Below are 24,711 nucleotides of genomic sequence, written 5' to 3' on the forward strand. Positions count from 1 at the left end.
CCCCCCCCCCCCGAATAAATCTACGCCCAGCAGCCAATTTCTAACAGTCTTGTAAAAAGATACCTAAGCTCGGCTACAAAGAAGAGGGTGTGTAAAGGCAGCTGTGAAGCAATAAGACTCAAAGAACCGTCTGTTTCGAAAAATCTAATGTTTTGAACAAAGAACTCAAAATATTGAAATGGATGGACTTTTTTTTACGCCACCATTAAGATGGAAGAGTATTTTAGGGCATATTTTGGGTTTTACCATGCACTTTCAGAAAGTATTTATAATCAGTGTATTGTAGTTCTGGAACACACTTCTTTTATTATGATACAAGTCTAAGTTAGGCTTATCATTCACAGAACCCTTTATTGTACGTATTGTACGTGCTCTATTGAGATTAGGCTACTGCACTTGTAGTGAGATAACATGGGGGTTTGGGCACAAGTGCCCATACTTCCATGCACTTTAAAGCCATGCCATGTCATGTCATGCAGGTAAGGCCCTGGCAGCAGCCCAAACCTGTTTGATATTTTATGAAGTCGGTTATGCTTTGTCAGAGGGAGAGAAGCAGTGTAATACATTAGAAACACAGAATATGGAACATGCCTGATGGCATTATGCGATTTTTACCTCCGTGATGTGCACATTATCTGACGTCATCAACACAACCAAACCGGCCACGTCATCAACACAACCAAACAGAGGCAAGCTGCGAGACCAAAAGCAGCGCTATGGAGAGAGCGCAAATGTCACCAAGCAACCTCCTGGCTGGAAACGTCACATAACTGCCTACAGATACAGGACTGTTTCTTTGACAACACGAGTTTAACCTTTCTATCAGCTGCCCTCGTCATGAACTGACAGACTCATGTACCAATGTTGATCACAAATGCGCTCCTGAGCCTCCTGCAGCGTGCAGCAGAACATTTCAGCACCTGGACAGCTCCCATCCGCCACATAACTGAAGCTCCCTCTCTCTCTCACACACACACACCCACACACGTGCAATCCTGTGCGTGATCGGCGCTCTTCAAATCAGATTTGCTAAACGAGATTAAGAGGTGGGCCTCGAAATGTCAGTGCCTGGCTCCTCTTTCCAGTCCTCCACTGCAGGGAGGCGTTTCTAGTTACTGTCTGTGAAAAGAAGGACTCGCTCGATTAGTCGCCAGCACCCATCTCAAATATTGAGTCCAATATCAAGACCAATCACTCACCCCCGGGTCAAAGACCTGCCGTTCAGCGCGCCAAGCTCAAGTTGCCCACCAGCAGAATTCAATATGTGCCGTTTAATTGGGTGTGATGAGATCAGATGCCCAGGGTGTATTGTATCATTGAATCTAGGCCACCTTGCTCAATGAAAGTATTGTTAAGAGGAGTGAACGATGTGCACGTGTTTTGTACAGCACGAGATTGAAGTCCAGAATTTGACAGACATTCGAGCCCGGTGGACGTAGGCGGTGCAGCCTACACCCAGAGGGATTTCATGGTGACACGTCAGCAACTGATTGTCAGAAAATGTTCACATTTCGCATGGATCGACACAGCCTCCCCCTCTCCGTCGATGAGTTTGTTGGGCGGGTTTATTGCCCTTTACTGCGACACGCAGAAGCCTAATAGATAAACGACATTGACATTGCTCACACTCCAACACAAATGTTTTGCTTTCACGTCTGCAATGCACAAGTCCGGTAAGTCATTGTATGCACGGCTTTGCAGCAATGACCCTGAGCTAGACCAAGGATGCAATTCAAGTGACATGACTGTGGGCTATTAGATCTAAAGTGAATGGAAATGAGGACATGTAATGGAATAAATTGATGGGACTGAGTTGCATTTTGGATGAAACACGGAGACACATAGAGTAACCATAATGATCTTGATAAAACTGAGGTTAGTCTTTTTATTGAAACTTGTGGCGGCTCTCTTGAATCTGATCCATCTGTGGCTAATTTGTTCATTTGTTCTGCCTTTTTATCTTAATTAATCTTCTTCCCCTGACTGATCTTTCTAAAACGGAGCTGCAGCTCCAAAAGTGTGTCCTCGTCCCTCAAAGCAAATGAGATTGCAGTCTTCATACAATTTCTATTTATTTATTTATTTCACTTAGGTCTCTCTCTCTCTCTCTCTCTCTCTCTTTCTTTCTTTCTCACACACACACACACACACACACACACACACACACACACACACACACACACACACACACACACACACACATATTTTCTCTCTGTAGTTCCCGTTGTCGTGGAAACTGCAGATAGAGAGACTTCGGCCGTGCATTGCTCTCACTCTCTCATGTCTTCCTGGCTCGCTGAGAGACTTATAAGCGAATCAACACAATTAGGTCAAGACCAGCAGCAGTGTGATGTCACACACATACAGACTAAATATGAGAGTCAAACAGGTGGCTGCTATTGCTCTACTGTCTATTACACTCTTGATACGTGCGCATACGGTGGCTTTATGGGACAGGGCATGTCCTGTCACTGCGAGACAAGGAGACGGGGACAAGGCGCTATGATCGTGAAGTGACTGAAGCGACAAATTACATAATCAATTAGAGGCGAAGAGAGGAACTGTAAGCATGGATATTACGGATAAATCACACTTTGAAAGGTTGCATAAATCAGTACCATAACCAGAAGAATAATAAGCGACTTCGTGTGTGTGTGTGTGTGTGTGTGTGTGTGTGTGTGTGTGTGTGTGTGTGTGTGTGTGTGTGTGTGTGTGTGTGTGTGTGTGTGTGTGTGTGTGTGTGTGTGTGTGTGTGTGTGAGTGTTTGCGCGTGAGAGAGAGAGAGAAATGGATGGATGGATGTGGAGCAGGTTTGATTTATGAAGGCTAGAGGAGACCCAGTCGAATAAATAACGGGGGAGATCTGGGGGGGATCTGGGGAGACACGCGTCAGGTCTGGGTAGCACGTAGAGTACGGGGCCCTTGGCGACATGTAGCAGCCAGCGGACGGGAGACACGTAGGGGCTACAGCAAAGGTGTAAACAACCATGAGAACAAGTAGATGCAGTGGCAACAGGGAGCTTGTTTCTTGGCAACAATCAAATAATATCTTGCTGCATGTGTGTGCCTCTAAGCACTGATGGTAATGAAGTCCGTTGTAATTTGGACATGTATGCGACTGCAAACTAATCTAGTTATTTTACGTTAACACCAAGAAGCGGTTGTGTCGAAATTCTTAGAAATAACGAGTAATAAACCTAAAGATTTTGTTCGGTCGCACGCGTAAAGATACGAGCAAAAAGGTGTCCTACCTTGCAACTAAACTGGGTCAACGCGGTCAGAACCATCGTGTCCGGATGAGTCTTCTCGTCACAAATACAAAACGCCGTTTAGCAGCGCATCCCTCAATGGTGTCAAGAGCACACCTCTGTGTTCTCTGCCTCTGACTGGCGTGTTCACCAAAAAGCTTCTTGCAACTCTCGTAGCATCGCGATGTTTAGGGTGCAGATACCAGCTCATCAAGCTATTCCCCACCACCACCCCGTTAAAATGCAACCCTCTCACGCACACCATTTAACATCTAAGATGATATTGTTTAGATTCCAGTTATCTTTAACGGTTGATTATAAGGCTCCTAATTCATATCCATATGACTCAGCACTGCTATCATATGTCTCATATCTCGGACACAGCATGCTGTGCACTCCAAGCACCCAAACTCATTCATAGCCCCTGCACCCGCGAAAGGCTGCAGCAAAACAATGCGAAAAATGTCAGGCTTCCTCCAGCGTGCTTTTACGAGAGCAGATTAAAACAACTCTTACCAACGGGCGCTTTAGAGCTGATACAGCCCATTTTCGCAGGTGCATGTAGAGCCTTTTAGGAGAGCAATCTACTAAATCTCTTTCTCCAATATCCCTGCGTAAAAGACGCCGAGCGTACCTCACTGATCGAAAGCCTCGGTTCACTCTCCGCATCTACGTAGGCTCCGCTGGGCTCGCGCTGCTGTGCTCAGACCACCGGATTGACGCCGAGGGCAGGGGGAATGTCCAGCAACTTCTGCTCTGAGTTTTCTTCTTTGTTTTTCACCTGCTTCAAATCCATACATATACAGCCTAATGTTTGTGAAGCTTTGTTAATTTTTAAATTAACAATTCATTCGTAAAAATGTTTTCTTGCTTTTCTTGAATAAGTCTCAGCTCTACGTCACCGGTTGAAGGGTCGAGTCTTGCGGTCCAGCACCACAGCGGACGGACAGCGCTCTGTGAGGCGGCGGCAGCATGAGTCTCTGTCCTTGCCTGGCAGCTGCAGGGGCTGGGGTTTCCCCTCCTGGTCAGTGCGGGTCAAGTCCACACCACCCACCAGCACGGATCTTTGGTCACTGTGCGCTTTGTGTTCGCTCTTGCTGTCGCCCGGTCTGGCAGAGAGTCATTGGAGGGTAACACTGATACAAAAACTACATGCTTAACTGCTTATATACAGCCCAAACGAGTTTCCCGCCTCCTTGTACTGTTTCCCCCTGCTAGGTATAGAAGCGGAATGAGATGTGATTGGCTGGTGTCACCTTACATGCCAGCAGACATGGGGAGGAGGGCGGAGTTAGCGGTGCACACAAGAGATGCAAGTTGTCAACCAAGGATTGCATTTCTTCTCGGCTGACATAATGACAAATGAGGAACATACTGCATATTTCAACAGGTCTAAAAAGAAAAATAGCAGAGTTGGTGGCAGCCTGAAGGTTATGATGCTGAGAAATTATAATAACAGAGCAACAGAACTTACTTGTGCGGAAGGTGAGATAATAATTATTTTTTTTCTCTGTCGAGAACAGTCTAACAGTCCAAGCGAGAAAAGGTCGTGTTGGACCTTTACGTGCCCACAGGCTTTAAACGTGGTGTCGTGCAGTGATGCAATAATATGACCATCCTATAGGAGCACATATGAGGAAAGTGACACGTTTCAGGACATCAGAACCCTATTTCATACTCCCACACTGTGATGTGGGATGTGGCCTAGCTACAGGCTTATTACGCCCTCAATGTCCATGCACCCAAATTTAGGCAACGTTTCTAAAAATAAGCGTTTGACATTCTCTGTGCATGCCTTTTCAATCAAAGTAACCCATTATAGCGCAACGCACTCGAAGAGAGCGTGGATAAAAAAAGATTGGTCTATTGTGAGGCCTATTGTGGCCTATTTGTAAGCGACCCACTCTTGTCTCCAGGCAGGTCGGCGCTAAAGCATCTTCCTTCTCCCACAGTCTCTCTTAACGCCCACCAGGACTCTAAACACAGACCTGCAGAGCTTCTGACCCACGCGGCAGCTCCCCCACTAGCCCATTATATGTTACCTACCGGAGGATCCGGGGACATCTAAAAGGCATTTAAAATTCATCCTCAAAACAGGATGATGAAACGGTCCCTGAATGGGTGCTCGGTGGATGCTTAACATTTAATTATTATGAACTACATTTACGAGCATACAATATCGACAATACCTTATTGAATTTGTTCCGGAGCCCAGAGAGGTGCAATGCGTAGAATTATTTAAAGACATGGAAATATGAATCACATATCTGGGTGCTAAAATGATTCGTTACCAAAGATTTGTTTTCAGGAATCTGAATTTGATGTCTTTCAGTCATAATACTTCCACAAATTGTCACTAGAAATGTTATTTATATTGGGTGTTTGGTGGTTTATGGTGGCTGTTAGATGCCTGCAGTCCTTGTTCATTGCATTCACCAGATTGATAGAAACAGACCGAGGTGTTTGGTTGTACATGTACAGTAACACAAGATAAATATATTTATTTGCCGAAAGAAGATAATTTAGATTGACACTCCAGCTCACGTTGTGTGTGCGTAAATACGCGCAATAGAGCCAGAAAAGAACAGAAGTATTGAGTTAGAATGAAAATCCGTTGGTGCCACAGGTGTTTTTTCCACTGTGAATGCATCATTCAGGGCCATCAGTAGAACATTTAGTGGTTAAAAAATGATCAACATTATTAGCAGTACACGCATTTAAAATGATCAAGACACACAAAATAACAAAACTCAAAAAGATGAAATGGGGGAAAATGTGCAGTATGTGCCACCTTGGTTCATCAGACATTCAACACGTGTGAGGACAGACATCCGTCACACTCTTATTTTGTGCTCATGGAAGCTTTTCACATGTATTGTGATTTTACAGTTTAAAGCGCAGGGGACTCTAATCTTCTGCACTTCCTCTTTTCCTGCAATGCGCTCTCAGATCCCATTTCATAACACATCAAATTGCGGCAAAGCCACAGCTTATGTAGCCTGATCAGCCCTCTCTATGCCACATGGTACTTTGTCCAGTGCTCTAGCGCCACCGAAAGGATGGCTGTAGTACGGGCAGCCGTGGGAGCCACAGGAGTGCGGAGAGCCTGTTGCGCAGTACAGTATGTGACTGCAAAGCTGATACCGTATGGCTGGTAGAACATGAGGAGATGCAGTTATGAAAGCCTCGGGCCATAATGTGTCCATTCGGCAAAACGGAAACCTTCATATCTCCTGCTTTCCTTAGTGCAAGAAAAAGAGTGCATACAATTGAGAGATCAATATTAAAAATGCCAATTAAAATATTTTCACCTTTATATAGCACTTAAAATGGCCAAAATGGCATGTTTTGCATATTAATGTAGTTGGTTATGGTAAGCCATCCTGGGATGTGCAAAATATACTGCATGTACTGTATGTGTGAAAATAAAAGATGATGTATGAAGACATATTATGATATAGATCATTTTGATTATAAATACTGTTAAATAGTAAATCATAGCATAAAACAAGATAAGTCTTCCTTATTTCCAATAAATCCAATTAAAAGCTATATTTTTCTCCTTTCAAGCTTGTGAAATGGCTGTAAAACTCCGCATGGAAGTTCATTGCTGACTTTGGAAATAGTAGTTTGACCAAAAATTTACTCCTTTTTTGTTTTTGTTTTTGTAGCTTTCAAGCTCACTTTACAGTCTTCATCAACGGATGAAGTTTGTTCTGACCAAACCCCATCCACTGATAAAGACAGTGAGATGTGAGTCTGCCCATTACTGGCTGCTATTGCTCTACTGTCTATCTGCCCATTAAAAAACAAATCAAGCTTTTGGTTCAAGTCAACGAACACCATCAGTGAATAAGGTGTATGATGCACTTGTTTTCTGTCAAGTCAACCAAGAACCAAGGCTGCAGTGTCTGCAGAAGAAGAAAATCCAAACATGTTCAACACCAGCCTTTCATCAAGAGCAAGTCCTCTGAGCTATGCCATCAACAGCAAAAGCAAACCAGGAGCTGAAGCCTGTCAAACTAAATTATTGAATAATATAAAAAGGCTCTTAACCAAAGCTTAGAAAACTATCTGTTTCCTATTCCAGGGAGCCAAGAACAGTACATAACATTGGGTCAACAAGTGCAGGGCCAACAATGAGACTGAAGCATTCAGCCAGCAGAACAAACATGCCTTAATATATATTCAAGAGGTTTAGTCCTGAGACGGCAGACAAGAAGGAGATCAAGATCCGGCAGATTTCTTGGCTTCTCGGAGGAAAATCCCATGAAGAAAATGAGGTTGGATGGCATTGGAGTGGTGCCTGTATGAGCAGAGAAACAGAAGAGAAGAACAGAGTGACAGATGCTTTGACCCAGACTGCTGTCTCCAGTGACAGAAGGAGACATCCTGTCCCCTCAGGGCTTCAACCGAGTCAGCCGGCCTTAGTGGAGAAGCAGCAAGTGTGGGACATGAGCAGAATTCTTTGGATGGACAGGAGAATTCATCTTCAGCAGGAACTGAAACAAGCCCTTTCTGCGAAAAACCTGGGTTCCAACCTAAAAAAGGAAACAAAATACAAAGAATAAAGAAGCATTCTGAAGAAGCCCTACAGTTGTTCATATTAATAATCTCAGTTTAATTTTAGGGCTGGAACTAGGTCATAGTTTTGGTAACAACAAATTATTTTCCTCACCCTCTCACTGTCACTGTCACTGTCCCCTACATTACCCAAACTCTCTCTGACCTATTTAGTACATGATTTCAAATTCAGTTAAATTACAGTTTTATAATTGGTTTCATTGACACATTGATTCACAAATATAAATTATATTTTCCAAACAAAGACATGCCTGTAAAGCTATGTGTGTGTGTGTTCACCCAACACTGACGGTGGTAATTATACATATAGGTTTTTTCCTTGATTTCACATATGTGTTTGATTGTCTTCTCACTTGTTTTTAACTCGGTCATGTGCTTTTGCTATGTCAATTGTACTATCATTATTGTTTTGTTCTATTTGATGTGTTTGGCCTAGGACACCAGGGCAGTTATGCGTTTTACCTGATCCATGTATACACACATATCCAAATGTAGACATGCCGTGACACATGACCTGTGGTGGAAGAAGTAGATCTTTTACTTAAGTAAAAGTAGCTATACCACAAAACAATCCACAGCCCTTTGCAAACAAACATCCTGCACTGAAAATGATCCTTAGGTAAAAGTATTGTCAGTAAAATGTAAATAAGCATCGAAATGAAGAGTAATCATTATGGAGATGTTATGGAGACAGAATGGCCCCTTCCATTATTAATTTTATATTGTTAATTTATTACTGATGCAGTCATTTTAATATACAGTTGATTGTGTAAAGTGGTATACCATATTTATAAACTCGTCCTAATTTATGAATATAACATTTGAATCTGCACAGTAACAGAAAACTAAAGCTCTTAAATACATGTAGTGGAATAAAAAGTACAATACTTCCCTTGAAAAAGGAATAAAGGTATAAAGTAGCATAAAAAGAAATACTTGAGTAAATTAAAGTATAGTGCATAATTACTTTCAACCACTGCAAAAGATGTACTGTATAACATTTGAATGACAATATGCTTATAACATAATATAATATAAGCCATATATAATGTAATAAAATGCAGCAATGAGATCAAATGATGAAAGAGACCCTGTGTCAAAAGAGTCAGTGTCCCCGATCGCCGTCTCTTCCTCCCTTTGAAAATAACTACAATACCACACACCACAAAAGAAATAAAAACGTACCTACCCTGCCTTTTGAGCTGTTGAGGGTCACTCCACCATGTGATCTATGAATGTGTATTGACTAAATGTGTGTTAAAGATGAGAACAGGCCCATCATCTGAAACCAAAATGATGGCCCCCGGCCAGTCTAAATTAGTACAAGGAGAGTCCAAATCAGGTTTAATAAACTCCACACCCCAGCAGATGTCCAAAATAATTACTACAATCTGTCACCCAAAGATAAAAATAGGTGATCTTTAAATATTTTGCATTATTAATGGACTGCTGTAGTAATGTCATCAAACGAAGTCGCCGCGAACCTCAATTAGCACTGCGGATATTGGAGAGGATCAAAGCAATAGAGTCCTTTCTACACTCATTATGTATCAAAGGTTGGACATTTTCAGTATTATAGACTAACATGTCATTGGCAGAGACAGTATCAGCATCCTGTGTTGTTTTACATGTACAAATGTATTTAATCATACAAATATGGTCTGTTTTGTGCTGTTTCTGAACACATAAGTAATGTATAATGACAATCTTTCAAATATAAACGCAGCTCAAAGGAACAGTTCAGCATTTTTGGGAAAATGCACTTATTTTCTCCTCATGAGATTTAGATGGATACCACTCTCATGCATGTTTGATAAATATGAAGCCAGAGCCAACAGGAGATTAGCCTATTTTAGCATGAAGACTGGAATTCGGGACTTAGGCTAGTCTGGCTCTCTCCAAAAAAGAAAAAAAAAAGAACCCACCTGCCTGCACCTCTAAAGCTCCCTGACTAAGGTGGTGCATCTTTGTTTTTTTTATCTGTACATAAAAAGAAGCTGTGATTTTACAGAGATTTACACGCTGGAACTATTTTTTGCTATCTATCTATCACCTTGAGGTTGCCAAGCAACCAGCAGAAAGAAAACCAAATTTGGCGGTATTACATTTTTCAGATACATTTAAAGATTAAGTGTGCCTTTATGGTTAGTAGTTATGCTACTCCTTTACCTGAATAGGCAATTAGAAGAGTAAAGTTTTTTTGAAGACGCCTTAAATGTCAATATATGACATATACAGTACAGTGTTTGTATGTAGGCTATAAAAGCTTTTATATTAAAAAATAGACAACCCAATTCTCTGTTTGGAATGCTTTAGGCAAGGCAAGTTTACTTATACAGCACAATTCATACACATCGGCAACCCAAAGTGCTTTACAAGTGAGAAATAAAAGAATCATAGAGAAAATAAAACAGATTTGAAGCTGGCTACAGTTTTAACTATCGGAATTATGTTTTCCATTTTATTTCGTAGATCTCTAGCAGATGCGTATTGTATATTGTTTGCCTTTGTTAGACCAACCAAACTCTTTATCTTCGTTTGTGACTTCTAATGATCGAATTATTATCTCAACAACACAACTCTGGTTCTGCTGGAACTACCTTGAGCAAATCCCTGCTTATACCTCGCATGACCCTGTCCTCTGACCTTCCTGACAAGTGGAGTGAGATCCACAGGATTTACTAAGAAAAAGGAACCTACATCAGCACGATATGTGCCAGCAGTATACAGAGGAAGCTACTGAGCAGAGCGGGCAAGCCATAAATCGCCCCGACTCCGTTGTTATTGTTGGTGAAGGTGATGTGAACAGCAGGTGCTTCATTCACTGTTTGCCCCTGGCAGTGCCTAATGTCGGCGCCCACGCAGGCGGCGTAGGCCATGGCATGGGCGATGTAGTTCTGCTCCTGGACACCCTGAAAGAGGTGGGCCATAGGTCCACGGGCGAGCACTGCCACATCCTCCCCACTGTGGGTGGCCGACTGCGTGGGGACGGCAGCCAGCTGGACGTAGTCTTTATTTTCTAAAAAAGAGACGGAAATGTTGTGTTTAGCCTACAACTTCTTGCGCCGCCCACAAGTGGCCAAACCAAATCTACTATTTCAGCTTTACTGTAACCAAAGCGTGACTGAATATTTCTTACAGATGCTGAAAACATGATGTGAAATTTTAATCATCGTAAAAAAAAGTAAAAAGAGCAGCACTTTTATACATACTACTTTCAGTATTCATTTCTTTCTGGAACAGGTACACTCTTATCTATTGAATTGTGCTGTCATATTGCCTGAACTGATCATTTTCTTCTTTAGTTCATAAGAAAATAATGCAAATTAAATTAGTAAAATGTCAGCAAGAGACAAAAAGTACACCTGATGTTATTATAAGGAAAGGTCACACTGTAATATTGGACATGGATCTCAAATGGAAAGGCCATTCCAGTTGTTTTGAAATAGTTTTCCCTTTCCCATTGTTTGTCCTTGATAGACAGATAGACAGATAGATGGGGAGATAGATAGATAAACAGATAGATAGATAGATAGATAGACAGATAGACAGATAGACAGATAGATAGGGAGATAGATGGACAGACAGATAGATAGATAGATAGATTATTAACTGTTTAAGGAGTGTTGTAACTTGTCAGAAAATTTGATAAACTGGAGTCTGTGATGTTCTCGTGGAAAAAAACAAAGAAACAGTGAGCGTGTCTTACTAGTGTTGACATCGCGGATGTCTGGACGCTTGCCGTTGGTGATTTTGTGTCCGGGTCCGTTGCCGTACATCAATGTGGTGTAAGGCAGCACGTCTGTAGCCCACAGCGGAGATTTACCTTGAAAATCCAGAGAGACCATCAAACATTATCTTTATTATATCTTTTTTATTTTTCAGTTTTTTTCTCTTTGCCTCAAAGTGCTAAACACACACACACACACACACACACACACACACACACAGAGGAGGAGTCTATGGGTCCCTAGGATGCTGCAGAAGGTGTGTTTCTACGGATTTGCCATTAGCCTGGCCGCTAATGGAGAGCTCAGTGTTTCACAAGCACATTAATCACTGCTGCACTCGTACACTGCTGGAGTGGGAAGGAGGAGGAGGAGGAAGAGGGGAGGAGGGAGGAGCAGGAGGAGGAGGAGGAGGAGGAGGAGGAGGAGGAGGAGGAAGGAGGAGGAGGAGGAGGAGGAGGAGGAGGGTAAAATAAGGATATGACTGAAAAGAGTGTAGAAAGCTGGGAACACCACAACATGATTTAACCCATGTGTATATTTTCAAGTCAGAAAATCCCCCACATATCATTGTTTTCCCTAGGATTGTTTTCTGGACGGTGCAGAAACGCCTCGGAAGCAGCATTAAAGACCTTTTAGGAGACACTTCTTCTTTCTTCAAAACCTTACAAGAAAAAGTCCTTGTAACACTTTTTATTAATTTATAAATTCCAGTGTAAATGTTTCATACCAATTAAAAACCTCCTGAGTACTACTGGTAGGGGAGAAGTTCATGGAGTGAGGGGGTAACAAATTTAGCATTTAAGAGAGACCTAGAAAAAAAATTGCACCACAAGTAATTACCCAGTACATATTAAAGCCTTTCAGGGTACAGACATCCCAAAAGGCTTAGCCTATATTTCCTTTCACAATAGCAATGTAATGAGCAGGAACCAAACTACGTGTGGCACAACATTCTTCTTTAATGTCAGCTTTGATTGTAAAATGGATCTTGAATTGGACCGAATAACTACATTACTATTCCCCAATATTTTCACATAATTTTGACAACATACACATCTTTATACTTAGCTACAGCTGTATAGGTACACTCTTTTCCCAGGCTTAGCCTAATTATTTGTATAGCGAAAATAACGCACACCGTGTTTATAGTAATAAGTACACACAATACCAGGAACCCTGAAAGCCATTGTTAGTTTTATTATTTGCACCTGTGCTTTCCTACTGTGACATGTCAAAATGTCTTCTGTGTAAAAGCATGAATACATACATGAATGCATGTGCTACAATACATGTGCTTTGATCTATTTTACAGGAAAACCAGTAAATCAGTGTAACCCTTATAACACCGTGTCACTCCATGAATGTGTTAGGTTCAGCCCGGGTTTTACACCTCCAGGTAAAGGAGAGGGACCAGTGATGGAGAAAGACCAGAGAGTTGAAGGAATGGAGGTAAGGAGTAAGTAAGGTCAGTACAGATACACACCAAAGGGAGATTAACAGGCGAGAAAGACAGAGCGAGGAGAATTTAGGGAGAATTATATAAGAGAGATAGAGAGAGATGGTCAATGTTGATGGTCAGGGACAATCAGAAGGAAGAGAGATGAGGAGAAAGCAAGGGACTGAAATAGAAAGGCTACCAGCTTATGTGTCTACCTGGGCTGTAATTGCAGGGAAGAGAAAGCGGAGGAAATGTCAAGCTGCTGGTGGCAGAGGCACACTGAAGCTGAGAGGAAGCATGCATCACATACACACATGAAGACACACACAAAAATCACAAAATACCACCTTGGGTGTCTATTGTCATGGGATATAAACACACCTGGAGGGAATGGATGGGAAGGAAAGGGGGAATAGGGGAGAATGTCTCCTGCGTCAAAACTCAGAACTCTCTTGCCATACGTATAAAAAAAAAAAGCAGTGAGCTGATTTCAATCCATGCATTTTAGAAGTAATACAGTAATACAGGAAATAAGCTCATAATTACCCAGAATGCTCTGCCCTCGAAATGGATATCCATTGAAAGTAACAGAGTGGGAGTGGTCGGCCATCACTATAGTTAGAGTTTCATGCTCTTTGGTGAGTTCAAGGCCCTTGGCGATGGCGTAGTCAAAAGCAACCGTCTCATGGAGTGCCATGTATGCCCGGCCAGAATGGTGAGCCTGGTCAATACGCCCACCTGACCACAGAGACAGGGAGGCGTAAATGAGGAGGGAAGGTGAAGAAATTGCTTCTGGTACGGCTTGGTAGGCTACTTTAAGTGACAGAAAGGACAATTGATTCTTTCTCTTCTTTCAAAAGTAAGAAAAAGTGTGTGGTTTTGGAAAATGTAACAAGAAACCACTGGTTCATTTTTTTTCTTCATTTATCTGTATGTTAATAAGGCTGACTCAGTAAAACAAATATTTATTTTACTCAGAAAAAAAGAAAATACTGTGATTCAGCCACTGGGTCCAGCAAAAAGTAAACATAGTAGAGCTGTAGATCTGTAGACTTGAGTCAGAATTAAATCCCAAAGATTAGGATTTGAGACTTGATGCGCAACATTGCTCTTTAAATCCCCCTTAAAGCCCCCCAGTAGCATTATAAAAAGACACTGTGGAAGACACTCCAGAGACACTGGGAAGCAACATACCGACTGCACCAATTTTTATTGTGATTGTCTCAAACATTTATACAAATATACCAAGGATGTTTTTGGTTTGGTTTGGTTTGTCCATTGGTTTGTTTGTCTGTCAGCAGGATAACAGAAAACTATAGGCCTGATTTTAATGAAACTTGGTGGACGGGTGTAGCTTAGGCCAAGAAAGAACCAACTGACTTGGGCTAATTTGAGACTAATTTGATTGGTATCTATTCACTTGACTCAAACCTAGACAAGACTTTTACTTGTCTCCATTGACTTTGACAACAAAGACTTTACTATGACTCAAAAGTTGATTCTGACTTGTGACCTGTCACCAACATGCCACTGATTTCTTGAGATTTGACACCGACTTGTCTTAGATGACTTGAGACCCGTGACTGGACTTGTCTTAAAAGTGTGATAAATCACTGAAGAGGACAGTGAAATGTATTTAAAGAGCTGTCAATACTGTACAGCATCAGAAAATACCCTTTGGCAAGTTCAAAACCGGACAGCAGATGTGAGGTGGTTGATTCCAAAGTTGAGCCCTCACATTGTTACAGGTGAGCAGACTACTTATTTCACTTGGAAGTGAGTCTGAAAAATGTCTCTTGGAATAAAACAAAACATTTGGGAAGGGGACCTACTTTCTCTCACAAATAATTTAAGATCAAGCTAGGGGATAAAGCTGTTTAAAATTGTTTTTTTATATTCTCCCGCTCCTGTCCTCTCCACCAGCTGGCAGCTATATTGGAAAGTGAGGCAGACTCCGGTTAATATGTTGTGGTCTCAGCGAGCTGTCAATGATTGGGTGCACCATATGCCTGCTTCTATTTATACATCTGCTTGTTATTTTAAAGTCATTGTCAAGACACTCAGTAGCACCATGGAGTCCCCAGGCGGCTGCCTCAGATTAAAGGAGAGATGGATGAGGAGGCCGGTGAGGCAGCCGGGTGGATGAGAAACACGTCAGCCAACCACACTCCACTAGCACACACTGCGGCAAACTCATTGAGCTGTATGCGGAATCAAGTCAAGTCACCAGGTCCACTGCAGGTATGCACTGTTCTCCTATGTGATGTATTCTGGAGGTTTTTGCTATGGCACTACCACTCAAATAAACTCATTTATCAGGGCTAAAGTATCTGTAATATAAATGTAAACATGTATTGATGTTTTAGAAAACCACAAGAATTACCAGTGTATTCCTTTAATTGCCACTTGGGGCCCCCTTTTTGATTACAACAGGACCAATGATTCAATTGCTCCACCTAGAGCATCGATGCGTTTTTTTCTTTATTTTTAGTAGAACTGTCACCTCTCTGCAACCTTTAAACGATTAAGTGATGGGGGTGTATGGAAAGGGGGTAAAGCTGCTGTCCTCACCTTCCACTAGCAGGAAGAAGCCTTTAGGGTTTTTCTGGAGGATGCGGATAGCCTTTTCTGTAGTCTCTACGATGGATGGGTCCATGTTTGGGTCCCTTTCCGTCTCAAAGTGCAGATCACCAGGTTCAAACAGAGCTCAGCGAGAGAAAGACAGACCAAATCAGTTTTATGTATGAAGTGCAATACATCAGCCTACACTGGAGGTACAGCAGAAAGAAAAGCCCTATTTTCCTCATACTACTGCTATTTTCAGCACACAGGAAGTGTTAAACCAGTGTGTGAGGCTAAAATACAAAGTCTCTACAGCAGCAAGCGAGCACTCAGTCCAGAAAAAGCATGATGACTGAATATCGACATATCCTCCACGCCCCCACACACCACAAATAACTGAATACCTTTCAAATTTATACCGGTGGAGGCAAAGAGTAGCGGAGGAATAACCAAGATTTGAACATTTGGACACAAGTGGTTTTATACTTTTTCAGTTTAAGCTGGTTGGTTAGAATTCTTTACAAGATAAAGTTAAGGGAATTTCCTCCGCCAAGGAGGTTATCTTTCTGGCTCGGTAAGTCTGTTTGTTTGCATGTCTATCAGCAGGATTATGGAGAAAGTATTGGCCCAATTTGCATAACACTTTGTGGAAGGGTGAAGCATGGGCCAAGAAAGAACCCATTACATTTTGGAGCGGACTTGAATCAAAGGGCAGACACACAACTTATTTCTCACCTTCATTAACATTCCAAGAGAGGCCATTTGTGCTGCATTCATGTTGTGTTGGTATAATCATATTTCATGGCTAACCTGATCCAATTTATTTGCTCTCCATTGCCACACAATTACTGGAAACCAATCAATGTGTTGTTTAATCACTCTGAGCAATAAAATACAACAAACTGGTTTGTAGCGTCCATGTTGTTTCCACATTACAACTTTAAGCTCAACTCGGCATAGAGGACCATTCTATGAGCACAGGAATGCACCATTGGTCTTGGCTGAGGTCTGTGCTCTGTGAGTGCCATTCTAGTTCTACAGTTTTCCTGACAAGAGTTCAGTGTGAAGATTAACACCACTCCTATGTCTGTACCATTAATATAAAGCTGGAGCCAGCAGCCAGTTATCTTAGAAAATACACATTAAACAGATTAAACTAAAAATAGTTTTGGTCATTTGGGGGTTTAAGAGCTGCTTGTAGTTTGTTATCTTCCAACGCCAGTGAATAGAATGAATAACTCAATCATATTATTTGGAAAATTACAGTTTAATGATGTCATCATGACATCATCTATAAATAGTAAACAGAACCTTGCACTGTCCACACATTTCCTAAATGGCACCTTGAAAAAATTACGTAGGTCAGGTACCGTAGTTTTCAATAAAACATTCAAGACTGACTAATCACTAATACAAGATGAAATATATAAGCTGCTGAGTAAATCAAGGACACAACAAGGCTATTGATCTTGTATTCTTCAAGTGCCTGATGGGAATGCTTTGCCTTCATATACTGCTCTGCTGCAGAAAAAAAGCATAAAAGGGCAAAGGGAGGTAAATAAATAAAATAAATACAAACTCACCCATGAGGTAGTCAGTGGTTTCAGGGTCAACAGCACTGAAATCTGTCCTATTCCACACATAGTGGGCTACCTGTATCAGGACATGAAAATGCACACACTGAGTGGCAGAAGGACAGAAAAAGTATTTGTGCTTGTTGTTAATCACAACTTGCCATGCGCACCCCATAAACTTCAATATAAGTGGAACGAAACTCTGGCATCAATAGAAAATTCCAATGCTGTCACTGACGGAAGCCCCCATCCGTCTTTCATAGTTTCCTTGCAGCAAGTTGAAAAATTCTGAAGGAAGCTGTTGCTATGATTAAGGCTGTTTTCTTGGTTACTGTTGACTTTTAAAAAGTTAAAAACAATGTTTTGAAAACAACTTATTTCTGTTTATGTATGTTGCAGCCAGGTTAGGAAAATATGCATTCTATTTCTCATTCTTTGTCTCTGTGAAGAGGTCAAGACCAGCTCTGTTGTCTCTCACCTTCCCCCTCTCTTCCTCTGTCTCTAAAGAATTGATAAGGCCATATCTATCATTTAGCATGCACAAGGCAGCTCATCGTTCCCACAGGAAAGGTAATTGCTGTCCCAGCCTTTGGGAGCCGGCCCTGCTGGGCCAGACTTGATTGGAACAAAAAATGTGTATTCAGGTAGTTTGAAAATAGGTGACACTGACTTGGATTCTGTGGCCGGGTATGGTCCCATTTGACCAATGAGGAGAGTTTTCACTTGAGGAACCACCCTCTACTCAAGGACATAAATGTGTGAGATTGAATTTTCAGCACTGATCTCATGTGACTTCATCAGAGAGAAGTATGGATCAAGTCCGTTGTCGGCTGCAGTGTTATTGTGTTTTGTGTCTTGTCTTATTGTTTTTGTCATATAATTTTCATCATGCTGTTTCATTAAACTTTTTGTTCATTGTCCATTGGAACTCAAGGCTCTCTCCTTCCTCATCAAATCAAAGAACACATTTTATGTTTTTTCTAACATTACTGTGTCTGGTTTAAAAGTGTTACCTTTCCAATTTTCATGCTCTGCCACTCATCAATGAGGTTGCGTCCGTCTTTTCTTTTACCCCTAGAGGAGTAATCCTTGGGGTATTCGGGATCTTTTGTACCCTTAGGGGTCATGTACTTCCTACCACCACCAATGATCACCTGGAAGAAAGCACAAACACATTTGAATCTAAGTCACCATTTGAAAACAGAAAACAATTGTCAAAAACAAATAATCTGTGTTATGGAGAACCTCACATCTATGTCAGTGTTTTTGAGGAGCTGGGAGGCGATGTCGGTGCAGCCGTCCATCTTGGCGGCATCGGGCATGTCAGCATCACTGTACCACTTCCTGCTGGCGCTGTGGGCGTAGCTGGCTGCTGGGGTGGCATGTTGCACCCGCGTGGTTGTTACAATGCCGACAGACTTGCCTAGAAGATTGGTTTGTTTCATGCTTAATGTATAGTGGATGCATAGGCCTATATGTGCAAAATATGCACTGTGATGTATGCTTGTGAAATATATGAAGGAGTTTGCTGAATGTTGGAAAAGTTAGAGCCATTAATGAAAAACGTTCTCAATCCCCTGCAGATACTGCATATAACCATTATTTTAAAGTATGGGGTAGAACATATACTTTTGCCCTATTAACCACCTTGATGCAACATTGCTCTTTAAATCCCCCTTAAAGCCCCCTGGCGGCAGTATAAAAAAGACACTGTGGAAGACAGCAATGCACTCCAGAGACACTCAGAAGCAACATACAGACTGCACCAAGTTTCAATGAGATTGTCTCAAACATCTATACAAACATTTATAATTACATTCACTAAGGATGTTATGTTTTTAGTTTGGTTTGCCCGTTCGTTTGTTTGTTTGTCTGTAAGAAGGATAACAGAAAAACTACAGGCCCGATTTTAATGAAACTTGGTGGACGGGTGTTGCTCAGGCCAAGGAAGAAGCTATTATATTTAGGAGCAGATCAGAAAAAAGGGGTGGACAAACAATTCTTTTTTCACTTTCAATAGAATTTGCATTAGGGCTGCAGTCATGTTGTGTTGGAATAATCTGAAATTTGAGATAGGGCATGCCTTGGTGGGAGTCTGCTCCCTATTAGAGCAACTGGGTACAGGATGAATAGCAAAAGCTCAGGCAACATGACATCATACTGACCAGCTTTTGTAATCAGCCTTTTTTCTCTGCTTGTTTCTTTTCAGTGGCTAGAGCTGACAGAGGAGGTAGCTTTTAATTTTCAAATTCACAACATAACACAAACACAAATGGACATAACATATTTTAAATAATGCAAGTAAAAATGGTTTTCTGTGAAAGGGCACCTTTAAAATAACTTCCTTGTACTATATAACACATGAACAAATTCACACACCTGTGTCTCCAAGTGCTGTGCTGGGGTCAGGGTCATGGTCAGGGCCACCATGTCACGCTCTGTGTGTTTGTGTATTTTTGTGTGAGTGTGAGTGTGAGTGTGAGTGTGTGTGTGTGTGTGTGTGTGTGTGTGTGTGTGTGTGTGTGTGTGTGTGTGTGTGTGTGTGTGTGTGTGTGTGTGTGTGTTATGAGAAATTTATGGGCATTGATATCACAGGTAAATTAAGAGAATCAAGGCGCTTCCCTTTGCAGCACATTGCCTTGCAGTGTAACCGGCTGCAGGCTGCTATCGCTTCCAGCTCCCTAGTGGTCCCTCATACCGCTCTGACTGGTCACTGCGGCTCACAGCGGAGCGCATAGCAGTAAAATCGGGTTTTGCTGAGGCTGTGTAAGACCTGAGGGATTTTCTTTTGTCAGGAGCCAGAACTAAAGTGTGACACGGCAGGGTTGTGTGTCAGGTATCAGCCTGCTCCCTGACAAAGTGTCACAAAATCCCATTTGTTACTGTAATCACAGCCCCGTTTGAAGACATCCTGCTGCATTATCCCTTCAGAATTGTTTATTTACATTACAGGAAATTACCACTATCACAAGTGCAGTAGTTGTTGTATTAGCATATTCTATTTTACATTTGACATTTAGCATGATGGGCTGACTGCTAAAACAATTAATTAATAATAAAGAAGTTGCCTCCTTTGAGCCTTACTGTGGATTCATGGGCATCTTATTTATTTATTCATTTATTTTTTGTGTTAATGGGCATCAAAAAACATTTTTCCCATTGAAAACGTCACTTGTGGGAGTTGGAGGTGGGAAACTGGAGCTAAACAAAGTTGGTGACACGTTGACAGTGGATGTACAGAAACACGGCCGACGATCATTCAAATGTGTTGAATGGTTAGAAACGTCATAAATATAGAAAATTCAATCATGCATGTAAGATATTTTGCCAACGTCCACATTGTGCTATCGATTTAAGTCCATTGGTTTCAACAGAGTAAGTTAAAATAGTTATAATAGTTGTGTGCTATTGCCAGTAACAAGTAAGCCAATTCAAGTCAAGTAGGCCTATGTTTTAAGCTCTGGTACGAACTGCTGTGAGGAAAGTAATGCATAATTGAAGAGCTTTGGGGTGTCCTTTGTTATTGTGGCGTCCATGTTTCCACACACTTGATTCTCTAGACTACGCCCAACAGTTGGTGGCAGTAATGCAACAAGTTGTCATGCCAAATGCTAATATGATATAGAATATAACATAAAAGTAGAATATGCATCCCGACCATGTGAACACTGGCAGTCGGAAAAACAAATGGTGATGGTCCCTGACATTACCGGGTGGCATTTTTAAATCATTCACATACATTTTATATCATTCACATACTGTACATGTAAGCAATCCTTTATTTCAACCCCCTCTAGGCATTACAAACGTTAAAATGGTTTACATCACACAATAATATGGTTATAGTTGTAAGTACATTTTAAACTGCTTATTGATGTATTTTTAACAACTATAACTCCTCTGTACTTATCCCATTACAACTTAGCAAACACCATCCACTGAAGAAGATGTGACTAAAACCCCCCGAAGAAATCTAACAGGTGGACTTTGAGTTTTTTGTCATACTACCATTTTCAAAGTCATGAACTAATCTTCAAGCTTAAATGGAACTACATCATATTCTGATCACGTGCATTGCTAGAAGTGAAGCAACGTAACAAATGCACTGATATTAACTCACACCGCACACACTTTTTGTAAACTTAACTGAGTAGTTTATGTGCCTAAGCGCAACCACACCACATGTTAACGAGATGTCAAAACCTGGGACAGTTCCGTTCTCTGGTTTAGATGCTAAGGATAAGGACGGAAACCTCTACTGTTGGTCATAATTTCCTGCCAGCGCTAGTGGCGCTACTTTATAAACACTCCTGTGGGTCGTATTAGAGGATAGGAAAAACAACCTACACTGTTGTATGGTTGGGAGAATTTGTTGTTTTAACACACTGTAAGGATTTATTCATGCTACGCTGTGTTATCAATCATTCATATTCTGTTCAACGGTTTACAAGGCAGTTATAATTGGTGTCAATTACAAAGTATCTGCTTGCAATTACGTTACAGTGATTTATTAAACATTTATAAAATGTTTCTATAGTGCTTATGAATGCTAAATAGGGGGTTAAAGTTGCCAAACTGGGGGAATTATAGCCACATCCTTTTCCAGTGTGTAGCATCTTCTATAATATAAACACAATGGTGATGTTTTAGCCAGTATTCTTCTTGTGGTGTCTTGTTTTGAAGGAGTTTATTTTTGCTTCTATGCACAGTCTACAGAGCACTAGTCTTACCCGCATCTTTGGCCCACTTCAGGATGGAAGTGACCTCGTTGCCCTTCTGTGTCTTGCAGACTCCGTTACGAGCCGCTGCACTAACTCCGATAGTGTTTAGGTTGGTTTTCACTCCACACAGATACGCTGTGGCTGTGGCAGCACTGTCTGGAATCTGGAAGTCCACACTGTAGGTCTGCACAGGCATGCACACACACACACACACACACACACACACACACACACACACACACACAACAACACACACACACACACACACACACACACACACACACACACACACACACACACACACACACACACACATCACAACACAACTACCTCCCACATGACCTCAGGGCTGATCGCATTGACATTCAGTTTAGGGTTTATGGATTGCTGGTGTCAAATTGTAGGTTGTTATTAAGATAAATCCCACTGAGAAAAATGTTTGACTTGCCATTTGACAATATGACAAACTTGCAATAGCACCATGGGTGACCTATAGTTTGCACAGCAAACAACTCTCTTGGATTACTTTATTTATGTACTGGCATTTACACATTAGTGTGCAGGTACATATGTACATCTGTCCATTTAACCATTAAAGAGTGTGCATGTGTGTATGTGTGTGTGTGTGTGTGTGTGTGTGTGTGTGTGTGGTTGTATGTGTGCGCGCTTGCGTGCCTTAGCTAGTCCCACGTTCGGGAAGGTGTCCATGGTCATCACTGTCTCCTCTCCTGCTGGTTCTCCAGCTGTCCCTTGAGGATACGAGACGCTGTGTACTTGTGATCCCATACCTGACACAACACACACACACACACACACACACACACACACACACACAACACACACACACACACACACACACACACACCACACACACAACACACACACACACACACACACACCCAGGCTATCAATTCCGCCCTCGATAAACTCATACAATCTACAATAATTATACAAGACAACAATTGAAATGTCTCTCCGCAGATTGTTCCGGCCATAAAGATTAAAGTATTATTGTACTTAGTCACGTTTTCTTCTTGTATGTGAAATACTTTTTGCACTGCACAGGGATGAAACAGACAGAAAACAGCAGAGACCAGGACCAAAATTACTAAGTATTCAGACACTGGTTCCTGATTCTCCTTTTCTTACCATTTCAACCAGCCATTACTGTTTAGTGTTATGAGTGTGTTGTGTAACCTACCATCTCCAAGGAAAAACAGGATGTTCTTGGCCACATTGGTGTTGAGCTTCCTGTCCAACACTGACTGCAAAGTCTTTTGGGCTTGTGATCTCCAGAACTCTGGGTTCTCCTCCTCAACTATAGGCAAAGACAGAGATAAGACTGGTTTCAGTGCAGAAATAACAGTGCTGTTAATTGTCTAATTGGTACGTTCTTCATTCTTTGTAGATTTTACAGTGTAATACTCAAAAGATGAGCAACTACAGAACAAAAGCTGCAGATTAAAGCACAACATGTTTTTTGGGGAATTGCAATTCTCCCTACAGGTGCACCTCTTCTTTGAAAAAACTTCAAACTTAAATGTATTCTGTATTTGTGTGCATACTGCAAAGATCAATGAAAAAAAAAAGATGACTGCTCTTTGTTTATTCCCTTTGGGACTTGAATGTGTGTGTATTAGCATGTTTGTTTGTTGCTGTCATACGTCCCTGACATGCTCTCATATCTACTACAGTATTTCTTGCTGTGCTGTACCAGGTAGTTGGATACAGTAGTCCACTAACAAGCAGTTAATGCTGATCAGCAGCCAGTTGCACAACTCTAAAAAGTACTGAGCGTGCTGATTTGAAAAGTTTGGAAGCCCCTAACAAAACGAGTGGGTAGGGAAGTGCACAAAAAGAGTAAAGGATGAAAGGAAAGGTAGAAGCTGAAGAATCCTTAAGGAGGAAAAGAAAAACCAAAATGAGGGAAAAAGGAAACATAAAGTTAAAGGAGAAAATAAGCCCTGACTAGGTGGTGGTTAAATTTTAAAACAGCACACGGAAAAGTAGAAAAGAAGTCTGACTCCAGGGTAAAAAAGGTGAGGATCATACATCAAGCTCAACATTTTCAGGCCTTTGTGATCCAAAGGGAAAACCTGCTGGTTTGTGTGTATGGAGGATTCGGTTGAAAAACTAAAAGGCTTTGTGCAATTTATGTAGGCTACCTTCACTACTGAAAATGTACAGTTGAAACAGTTGAACTAATTGAAATACTAAAGTTGTAGTTGAGGCGGCAGTCAACCTACACATGCTGAAAGAAGTTGAAATAGCTGTTCAAGTGGACGTGCTGAAGGAAAGTTAATGTGTTGGCAGAAGTGTAACGAAGGCTGTTGTAATAGATTGTGTATGAACAATGGAAGTTGTGGTTCAAAGGTGAAGATCCAAGACCCGAATTACCATCAAGGTATAAGCATTGACACTGCTGAAATGGCAGTTGGAGAAGAAATAACAAATGTTCCACTGTTAGTTGATTTTTTGGTGGTGAAAGCAGTTTCATTGTCAGTTAAAGACTGAGAAATGAAAGCAGTTGAAATATTAGTTTAAAGAGTATGAGATGGAAGTTTCCAGAAAAAGTTAAAGGATGTTAAGCCTCACAAGTCCAGCAGAAGAAGAAGCTGAAGAATGATAAAAATAAAGATAAAAATGTATGTAAAATGTGTGCATTTCGGAAGTGAGCACACTGACTAGTGCATAGAAAAACGGGTCTTCTTGTTTTCTTACCTTTGGCACTAGACAATCCAAATGCCACCAGCAGTGAGAGGGCTGAGATGACCACTCTTGTCAACTCCATGTTGAAACTGGCAAAACACTCCTCTAACCTTCCCAAAGATCACTTCCTCAACTGAAATACTG

General features: G+C 41.4%; 2 protein-coding genes across 6 annotated transcripts in view; both read right to left on the reverse strand.

Annotated features, from left to right (window-relative positions):
• The window catches only part of fam131ab (family with sequence similarity 131 member Ab), a 21,415-nt gene extending 16,972 nt beyond the window's left edge, over window positions 1-4,443 (reverse strand). The window contains exon 1 of one of the 5 annotated variants that reach the window (XM_032505119.1): window positions 3,883-4,443. Coding sequence is in view for 2 of the 5 variants with exons in the window: in XM_032505105.1 (XP_032360996.1) it covers window positions 3,765-3,917 (153 nt within the window). In the remaining 3 variants the exon portion in view is untranslated. Of the gene's footprint in view, window positions 1-3,251; window positions 3,472-3,764 lie in introns of those variants that run through there. The other 4 variants (XM_032505105.1, XM_032505112.1, XM_032505111.1 and 1 more) reach the window with 4 other exon arrangements.
• A 5,856-nt stretch (window positions 4,444-10,299) lies between these two features.
• Window positions 10,300-24,699, reverse strand: LOC116673089 (alkaline phosphatase, tissue-nonspecific isozyme). Its single transcript, XM_074783847.1, is given in 12 exon segments — window positions 10,300-10,851; window positions 11,542-11,658; window positions 13,548-13,739; window positions 15,573-15,707; window positions 17,147-17,216; window positions 18,151-18,291; window positions 18,388-18,560; window positions 21,868-22,042; window positions 22,534-22,592; window positions 22,595-22,628; window positions 23,040-23,176; window positions 24,580-24,699. Coding segments are annotated over 12 exon segments (1,626 nt in total). The 5' UTR covers window positions 24,650-24,699; the 3' UTR covers window positions 10,300-10,528.
• Between the last annotated feature and the right edge of the window lie 12 nt (window positions 24,700-24,711).

Source organism: Etheostoma spectabile, chromosome 3 (genome assembly GCF_008692095.1).
Source record: "Etheostoma spectabile isolate EspeVRDwgs_2016 chromosome 3, UIUC_Espe_1.0, whole genome shotgun sequence".
Classification (NCBI taxonomy): domain Eukaryota; kingdom Metazoa; phylum Chordata; class Actinopteri; order Perciformes; family Percidae; genus Etheostoma; species Etheostoma spectabile.